Source organism: Eulemur rufifrons, chromosome 7 (genome assembly GCF_041146395.1).
Source record: "Eulemur rufifrons isolate Redbay chromosome 7, OSU_ERuf_1, whole genome shotgun sequence".
Lineage (NCBI taxonomy): Eukaryota > Metazoa > Chordata > Mammalia > Primates > Lemuridae > Eulemur > Eulemur rufifrons.
In genome coordinates this window covers 191,043,603-191,052,956 of record NC_090989.1, presented here as the reverse complement: position 1 = coordinate 191,052,956, position 9,354 = coordinate 191,043,603, and the positions used below count along the sequence as shown (strand labels likewise).

At 45.7% G+C, this 9,354-nt stretch overlaps 1 protein-coding gene across 2 annotated transcripts; it reads right to left on the bottom strand.

Moving 5' to 3' along the window:
- Nucleotides 1-266: 266 nt before the first annotated feature.
- TMED9 (transmembrane p24 trafficking protein 9) lies at nucleotides 267-3,849 on the bottom strand. Of its 2 annotated transcripts, XM_069473945.1 has the most exons (5): nucleotides 3,653-3,849; nucleotides 3,379-3,479; nucleotides 2,551-2,676; nucleotides 2,049-2,195; nucleotides 267-1,102 (listed from the first exon to the last, which is right to left on the bottom strand). In XM_069473945.1, the coding sequence occupies exons 1-5, from the start codon at nucleotides 3,834-3,836 to the stop codon at nucleotides 953-955; spliced, it is 708 nt and encodes a 235-aa protein (XP_069330046.1). In that variant the 5' UTR covers nucleotides 3,837-3,849; the 3' UTR covers nucleotides 267-952. The 2 variants fall into 2 exon arrangements, with proteins under 2 accessions (XP_069330046.1, XP_069330047.1); XM_069473946.1 differs by lacking the exon at nucleotides 2,049-2,195.
- Between the last annotated feature and the right edge of the window lie 5,505 nt (nucleotides 3,850-9,354).

The window sequence follows — 9,354 nt, the reverse complement described above, 5'->3', positions numbered from 1 at the left end:
TCACAAGGGAGCTGGCACAGAGGCAATGGTATGGATTTGAGCCCAACTTCACAGTATTTACTTGCTGGATGGCCTTGGACAAACCCACTACTCCCCACCATAGAAGGCCTGGAGAGGATGGAAAGAATGAGGTTGAGATGTAGGAATTCATTTTGGAATGTGAAGTGCTTTGCCCATTGGAAGAACTGACATTCTCTGAAGCACCTTGCAGTGTTATGCCCACTGATAGTCGAGTAACTTCACACTGGACAAGAAGTCAATTTTTTTTTTTTTATTGGGAAACCAAGGTAACAAACCTAGACTTATTGAAAATGAAATCAGTAACTAAGACTCTCCAGGCCCCAACCCCAACCAGCATCAAGGCCTCTGCTTGGCCTGACCCCAGTTCCTCAAGCCCCAGAATGGATGACCATGTGAAGCAGCCAGGATCAACCACAGGGCCACTTTCCAACACTGCAACCCACTCCACCCCACCCTCAATTGACACACACACCCTGGATCAGCAGGTCTAGGCCAAAAGAGAGAAGAGCAAGGTTCCCAGGGTGGCAGGGAATCACAGCCATACCCCAACCTCCTCAAAATCCCAAGTTAGCAAAGGAAGACAGAAGGAAAACTGGCTTGCCCACCCATCCCCCTCCCCCATCCACCCAGACAGCAGCCTCACATCCCTGATCAGTAACACTGTGATTCTGAGGTGCCAGTGGAGCTCCCAGTGGCTTCACCTGTGTGATTACTGCAAAGAGGCAGGGGAGGGGGCAGGCATTTGCCCTACCACCTACTCAGTATCAGCCAGCCAAGCTGCTGCCCCCAGCTTGTGCCTGGGGGTACCTGCAGCCCCTCTCCCCTCTAGAACATCTACATCTGGGAAGCTGTCCTCCTGCCAGAGAGAAGTCAGTTCCAGGAGGTCCTTTCTCCCCCAGCCTGGGAGGATGGCCTGCGAGGCCTGGGATGGCTACACCAGCTTCTTGGCTTCAAAGAAGCTCTTGAGATGCCGCATCTGCCAGACACCGATGGCCACGAGGATCAGGGTCTGTAGAATGGACCACCACAACACCCGCTGGTTGGTGCTCTCACTGGTCTGTCGGAAGCGCTCCTCTCGCCACTGTGGGGAAGAATGGAAAGTGAGCCCAAGTTGGCTGCGGCCACTGGAACTGCTGAGTTCCCAACCAGCAGGGGTACCCCAGGGCTGCCCAGCTTTGTCCAGGTTCCAGCCAAGTACCTACAAAGAGTCACTACCTGGGGACTGTCTTCACCCTCACCAGCCAGATACCTCAGGCACCTACTCATTTCTCCTAAGTCTGTCTCTTCACGTGTCAGTTATAGTCCCCACCTAGTCTGATGCCTGGGGGATAGGTGGGGATAGTTGTGGTGTCACCCCATGGGACAGAGCTGTCCTGGAGTGCTCAGGAGTGGACTTTCTCTGAGCCCTCTGCCCAGGTCTTCCTTGAAGATCGTGGGGACAAGTTTCAGACTGGAGGCCTAGGCCTGGATCTGGCCTTTATATGTGGTTTGGCTCACACATTGTTTTGCCAACATTTAAAACCCGAGAAAATTTCACATAAAAAACCTGGACCTCTAGCTCCTCTTGAAAAAATTTAATATCTGAATACCCATGGCTTGCATTTCTGCAAGGAGACCCTCAGCTGACACTGAACAGTAGCTGTTCCTGTTTAGATGGGTCACTGCCATACTAGTCCTTATGGTCATAGATTGATTCTTGGTACACCTGTTCCTAGTCACAGGTGAGTTTGAGACCCCCCTAGTCCTTGGAGCACTTGGAGTCACTGAAACAGGACCCAAGGTGCTGGTATCAAACCCCACTCTGCCATTCTGTGTGTAACTGTGATTTAGGGCAATGATAGCCTCTTTAAGAGTCAGTGTCTTCAATTACTAATACAAGGTAGAGTTAGAAATACCTGCCCCACCTTTCAGACCTGCAGTGCAGCACAGGTAAGTTCAGAGGTCTCATAATGTATCTGACATGCAACTCCTGGCTGAACCAATGGGTAGGTTCTGGGAAGCCCACCACTCCCGGCCCAGTCCCTCACCCGCTGGTAGTTCTGCTCTTTTTGGATCTGCTCCACTTGTTCCACCAGCTGTCGCACTCGTAGTTGCAACTCACTCAACTTGTCTTTGGCAGCAATTTCTGCATAGTCATTGGCATGTTCACCCACCTGGATGTCCAGGTGAACTCTCTGGGGACAAACAAGGGAGACAAGGGGAATGAGGTGGCTCTGCTCCAACTTCCTGCCAGAGACTGACAGCTAATCCCCCACATTCTTTCATCTGTTCATTTAGGCAACAGACTAAGGCCTCACCAGTGTCTAGCTCTACAGGGCTGGGGGCACACGACCAAGAACAATGAGCTGATGCTCTTACTGAGGCATACAAAGGGCTTAGCCACTGTGTCCTGGATGTCCACTGGAAACCCAGTGTTCTCAGGAGACATAAAATCTGACATACTCATCTCACACCCACAGTACCACCAGTCCCCATTCATGACCAAGGGACCGAAGCTGAAAGCAGCAAGTCCCACATGGGTTCACTTACCAGCATACCTCCAGCAAAGAGGGAGAACTTGGTGGAATTGGAGTGAAGACAGATCTGGTGCTCACCAGGGGTATGGGAGGTAAAAGTGAACCTGCCCTCAGAGCCATACTGCCGGGCCAGAATGACCTGGAGGAAGGGAAGGGGCTGCAGTCAGTGTTACGGTAGAGATGGGGCTGGAAGAAAGTGCTTAAGGCTCTAAATAATGCAAAAGTTGACAAGCAGAGGCTCAGGGACCTCACAACACTAAAAGATCCAAAGGTGCTCCGCAGCAGTTGCTAAATGCTTGTCTGAGAACTATTTGGGGCTGGGGCGAAGAGTCTAACATCAAGCTGCCAAGTGATCATTCTTGGGAAGGACTTTCCTTTATCTAGAGTTCATGCCCTTTCAATTTTTTTCTAACAACAGGTGACAGCTAAAGAATTTTGTTTTCATTTTCACATCCTTATTTGTCAAAATTAAAAGCTGTTCAATTTTTTTGGCAAGTACTGTGTTCTGTGAAATCCTAAAGTCTAGATGTCACAGCTTTAGAGTTGACAAAACTCTTTGATTTTCATCATCACCATTAATCCACCCTCGCACCTGTAAGATAAGTGATTCCCAGTTCAGACAGGAAAATGGCTCAGGGAAGGTAGGGTCATGCAGCAGTGAGCCAGAAGTTGAGAGGAGCAGCTAGCACTGCAGCAGCCCAAGTTTGGCCTGCAGTGAAAATCCGGGATCTTCCCACAACACCAACTGTCTCTCCCACTTTAGCAGGTGCAGAAACTCTTAAGGGGGAAGTGCCAGAGCCTGCTTGGCGGAGAGCTTGACCGGGGTAAGGGACCGGATCACCTTGTCCTCTGGGTCCTTCACCTCCACGAACATGCCGAGCCCAGGGGTGGCCGGCTGGTATTCCTCCCGCTGTTTGTCATACAGCTGCGTCCGGTAGTTTCCTGGAAGGAAGCAGGGCAAGCCCAGGTCAGAGGAGCGCGAGGTGGCGTTGGGTCTCAACCACCAGGGCACGGCAAAGCAGTCTCCTCTCGGCTCCAGAGAGCTGAGTGTCCCCGCATTCCCCCGCCCCAAGACCACTGTCACGTCCCAAACTCTTCCCTTCCCGCCCCCGCACCTATGACCATGGTCTCGTCTGGGATTTCCTCAATGAAACACTTCTTTTCCGTCTCTCCGATGTGAAAGTAGAGCGCGCTTCCGCGGGCCGCAAAACACAGCAGTAGCAGGAGGGTCCGCATCATTCTGCCCAGCCCCGTTCCGGGAGGGGGCCGGACAACCTGCACACCCTGCTCAGCGGCCATCTTGCCCCACCTGTCCGCGCAGCCGCAGCCGGCCGAGCCACGTCGCCCTGCCGCCGCCGCGCGGTGCCTGCCGGGACCGCGAGCCCGCCAGATGGACTACAAGTCCCGCGATGCCCCGCGGCCTTGGCGCGGCAGTGCCTGATTGGGGCGCGGGTCGTACCTGGGTTGCAATCGGGTACCCGGAATAGAAAAATTCTTTCCGTTGACCCTTGTCGTGGCGGGGCAGCTGGTGATGATTATCAGCTTTTTATAAAAGAAGAAACTGAAGTTGTTTGTTTGACGTCGCGGAGCGAATTGCAAGCAGGGCCAGGATCTCTGACTTTCCTTGGCACAGCATCTGCCACTCTTGGTTTGCTTCTATTTTAAAAAATGAACTTAAAAAAAAAAGGGACACAAACAATGCAGGAATTTATTCTCCAAAAAAATCAACCGAGGCAGGAGGATTGCTTGAGCTCAGGAGTTCAAGACCAGCCTGAGCAAGAGTGAGACCCTGTCTCTACTAAAAATAGAAAGAAATTATATGGACAACTAAAAATATATATAGAAAAAACTAGCCGGGCATGGTGGCACATGCCTGTAGTCGCAGCTACCCAGGAGGCTGAGGCAGAAGGATTGCCTGGGCCCAGGAGTTGGAGGTTGCAGTGAGCTACAATTATGCCACTCCACTCTACCCCAGGCGGCAGAGTGAGACTCTGTCTCAACAAACAAGAAAACTGAGCACTCCTCTTCACAACCCTCCACCCCTTAAAAAAGGAAGGGGGAAAAAGAAGAGAGATCATAAAATTGCCCTTCAAAAACTGTGTACTGATTTACAGTCCCACTAGCATTGTTTCAGAGTTTTGCTTCTTTATACTTTGGTCAAATGTTCTCAAACTTTTTAAATTTTGTAACATCAGCAGATGAAAAATTGTGTTTCACTATCCTTTTAATTTTTTAATTTTTTTTTTTTTTTCGAGACAGAGTCTCACTCTGTTGCCCAGGCTAGAGTGCTGTGGCGTCAGCCTAGCTCACAGCAACCTCAAACTCCTGGGTTCAAGCAATCCTCCTGCCTCAGCCTCCCCAGTAGCTGGGACTACAGGCATGTGCCACCATGCCCGGCTAATTTTTTCTATATATGTTTAGTTGTCCAGATAATTTCTTTCTACTTTTAGTAGAGATGGGGTCTCGCTCTTGCTCAGGCTGGTCTCGAACTCCTCAGCTCAAATGATCCGCCTGCCTCGGCCTCCCAGAGTGCTAGGATTACAGGCGTGAGCCACCTCGCCTGGCCTTAATTTTTATTTCTTTTGTTACTGAACATCTTATTATTTTTTCATTTGTTTTTCTTCTGTGAATTGCCAGTTTGTTTTTCATAGTAGTATTATGGCTATATGCTATTACTGCAGATGTAACCACCATTTAGAATTAATACAGAATAATATTTTGTAATATTAGTTTTGAGTATTTTTTTAATTAAACTCTTTGTATTGAGATAATTATAGATTTGCATGCATGCAGTTGTAAGAAATAATACAGAGAGATCCAGTGTACCTGTTAGCCTGTTTCCCCCAATGGTAACATCTTGTGGAAGCATAGGACAATATTCCAACCAGGATGTTGACATGGATTAGTCAAGATACAGAACATCCCCATCACTGCAAGGATCCCATAAGTTGTCCTTTCATATCTAAACCCATTTCCGTACACCCTTACCCCCTCCTCAACCCCAGGCAACTACTAATCTTTCTCCATTTCTATAATTTTTCATTTTAAGAATGTTATATACCAGCCTGAGCAAGAGCGAGACCCCATCTCTACTAAAAATAGAAAGAAATTATATGGACAGCTAAAAATATATATATAGAAAAAATTAGCCGGGCATGGTGGTGCATGCCTGTAGTCCCAGCTACTCGGGAGGCTGAGACAGGAGGATCGCTTGAGCTCAGGAGTTTGAGGTTGCTGTGAGCTAGGCTAACGCCACGGCACTCACTCTAGCCTGGGCAACAGAGTGAGACTCTGTCTCAAAAAAAAAAAAAAAAAAAAAAAGAATGTTATATAAATGGAATCATACAATATGTAACATTTAAGGATTGACTTTTTCCCCACTAATCATAGTTTTCAAGAGATTTATTCAGGCTGTTTCACGCATCAATAGTTAGGTGTTTTTTTGTTTTTGCTTTTTTGAGACAGGGTATCACTTTGTTGCTCTGCCTAGAGTGCAGTGGCATCATTATAGCGCATAGCAACCTCAGACTCCTGAGCTTGAGTGATCCTCCTACCTCAGCTTCCTGAGTAGCTGGGGCTACAGGTGTGTGCCACCATGCCTGGCTAATTTTTCTATTAATTTCTTTTTTTTTAATCAAGACCAGGTCTCACTCTTGCTCAGGCTGGTCTCCTGGCCTCAAGCAATCCCCCTGCCTCGGCCTCCCAAAGTGCTAGGATTACAGGCGTGAGCCACCGCACCGGCCAACAGTTAGTTCTTTTTCATAGTAAAAATAACCATTACAGGATGTATAAGAATGGAATTTCATGACATCAGTAACTAAGAAGTATGAGGACAGAATTGATAAAAGAGCAGAGTTTTTGTATGTTATTGAAGGTAAGCTGGTATAAATTCAAATTAGACTGTGATAACTTTAGGATATTAAATGTAATCCTCATGGTAATGACAAAGAAAGTAACTGAAAAATATACACAAAAGGAAATAAAGAAATTTGGTTTTATTCATTTATTTAAAAAACAGCTGAAGGGGCTGGGTGAGTTGGCTCATACCTGTACTCCTAGCATTTTGGGAGGCTGAGGTGGGAGGATTGTAACAAATTGACACCTGGCCTCAAAAAATAAATAAATTAAATAAATAAAAATAGCTGAAGAATATACACAAAAGGAAACAAGGAAGAAATTTTTTGGCTGGGCGCAGTGGCTCACGCCTGTAATCCTGGCACTATGGAAGGCCAAGGGGGAGGATTGCTTGATCTCAGGAGTTCGAGACCAGCCTGAGCAAGAGTGAGACCCCAACTCTACCAAAAATAGAAAAATTAAAAAAAAAAAAAGAAAAGAAAAATTGGCTGGGCATGGTGGCTCATACCTGTAGTCCCATCTACTTGAGAGGCAGAGTCAGGGAGGATCCCTTGAGCCCAGGAGTCTTAGGTTGCAGTGAGCTACGATGACACCACTGCACTCTGCTTAGGGCAACAGAGCAAGATTCTGTCTCAGAAAAGAAAAAATTATATTTATTTATCTATCTATCTACTTATTTATTTTGTAGACAGGGTCTTGCTCTGTTGCCCAGGCTAGAATGAGCAGGCTAGAGGGCTGTCATCATAGCTCACAGCAACCTCAAACTCCTGGGCATACGTGATCCTCCTGCCTTAGTCTCCTGAGCAGCTGGGACTACAGGCACACACTACCACATCCACCTGGCCCAGCTAATTAAAAAAAAAAATTTTGTAGAAATGGAGTCTCACTATGTTGCTCAGGCTGGGCTGAAACTCCTGGGCTTAAGTGAGCCTCCTGCCTCAGCCTCCCAAGTAGCTTGGATTATAGGCATGTGCCACCTCGCCCAGCCAAGAAAGGAATTTAAATGTTTCACTACAAAAATCAACAAAACACAAATGAAAACAGTAATGCAGGAAATGAGGGATGAAAAAGCTATAAGACATATAGAAAACAAATAGCAAAATGACAGAGTCCCTCTTTATTAGTAATCACTTTGAATGTAAATGGATTAAACTCTCCAGTCCAAAGACAGAGATTGGAAGAATGAATGAAAAAAATATAATCTAACTATATGCTGTCTACAAGAGACTCACGTTAGATTCAAAGACACAGTAGGTTGAAAGTGAAAGAATGGAAAAGAATATTCTATGCAAATAGTAACCAAAAGAGAGCAGAGGTGGCTCTACTAATATCAGACAAAATAAACTTCAAATAAAAAAGGTTATGAGACAAAGAAGGACATCGTTATATATTAATCAAAAAGTTCAATGCAGTACGAAGGTATAAGAATTATGAACAAAAATAGAAAAAATTAGCCAGGCGTGGTGGCATGTGCCTATAGTCCCAGCTACCTGGGAGGCTGAGGCAGGAGAATCACCTGAGCCAGGAGTTTGAGGTTGCAATGAGGTACAATAACACCACTGCACTCTACCCAGGGTAAGAGAGTGAGACTCTGTCTCAAAAAATAAAATAAAATAAAATACTTAGGAATTAACATAACCAAAGAGGTGAAAGACTTGTACAATAAAAAATACAGGCCGGGCGTGGTGGCTCACGCCTGTAATCCTAGCACTCTGGGAGGCCGAGGCAGGAGGATTGCTCGAGGTCAGGAGTTCAAGACCAGCCTGAGCACGAGCGAGACCCCGTCTCTACTAAAAAAATAGAAAGAAATTATCTGGACAACTAAAAATATATACAGAAAAAACTAGCTGGGCATGGTGGCGCATGTCTAGTCCCAGCTACTTGGGAGGCTGAGGCAGAAGGATTGCTTGAGCCCAGGAGTTTGAGGTTGCTGTGAGCTAGGCTGATGCCACATCACTCTAGCCAGGGCAAAAGAGTGAGACTCTGTCTCCAAAAAAAAAAAAAATACAAAACATTTCTGAAAGAAATTAAAGAAGACATAAATAAGTGGAAACAATCCCATGTTAATGGATGAAAAACTTAATGTTACAATGTTAATATTAATAATACTATCCAAAGCTATCTACAGGTTTAATGCAATCCATATCAAAAGCCCATTTTTGGAAAAACAGAGAAACCTGTCTTAAAATTCATATAGAATCTCAAGGGACCCCAATTAGCCATAATAATACAAAAAGAAGAATAAAGCTGAAGGACTCACACTTCCTAAATTCAAAACTTACTATAGTGCTTCAGTAATGAAGATACTGTGGTACTGACATAAAGATAGATATATAGGCCAATGGAATAGAATAGAGAGTCCAGAAATAAGTCCTCCCATATATAGTCAAATAATTTTCAACAAGGGAGCCAAGACATTTCAATGGAGGAGGGGGTCTTTCCAACAAATGGTGCTAGAAAAACCGGTGATCCACATGCAAAAGAATGAAGGTGGACCATCCCTTATCTCCATATACAAAAACTCAAAGTAGATTAAGGATCCACAACTAGGCCAGGTGTGGTAGCTCATGCTTGTAATCCTAGCACCCTGGGAGGCCGAGGCAGGTGGATCGTTTGAGCTCAGGAGTTCGAGACCAGCCTGAGCAAGAGCAAGACCCCATCTCGTAAAATTCCTAGAAAACAGAGGGCAAGAGCCTCACCACATTGGATTTGGCAATGATCTTAGATATGACACCAAAGGCACAGGCAACAAAAGAAAAAATAGGTCAATTAGACTTTATGAAAATTAACATATTTTGTGCATCAAAAGACACTATCAACAGAGTAACAAGGCAATCCACAGAATGGCAGAAAATATTTGCAAATCATATATCTGACCAAGGATTAGTATCCAGAATATATAGAGATTCCTAAAACTCAGTAGCAAAAAAAAAAAAAAATCCAATTGGAAAATGGGCAAAGG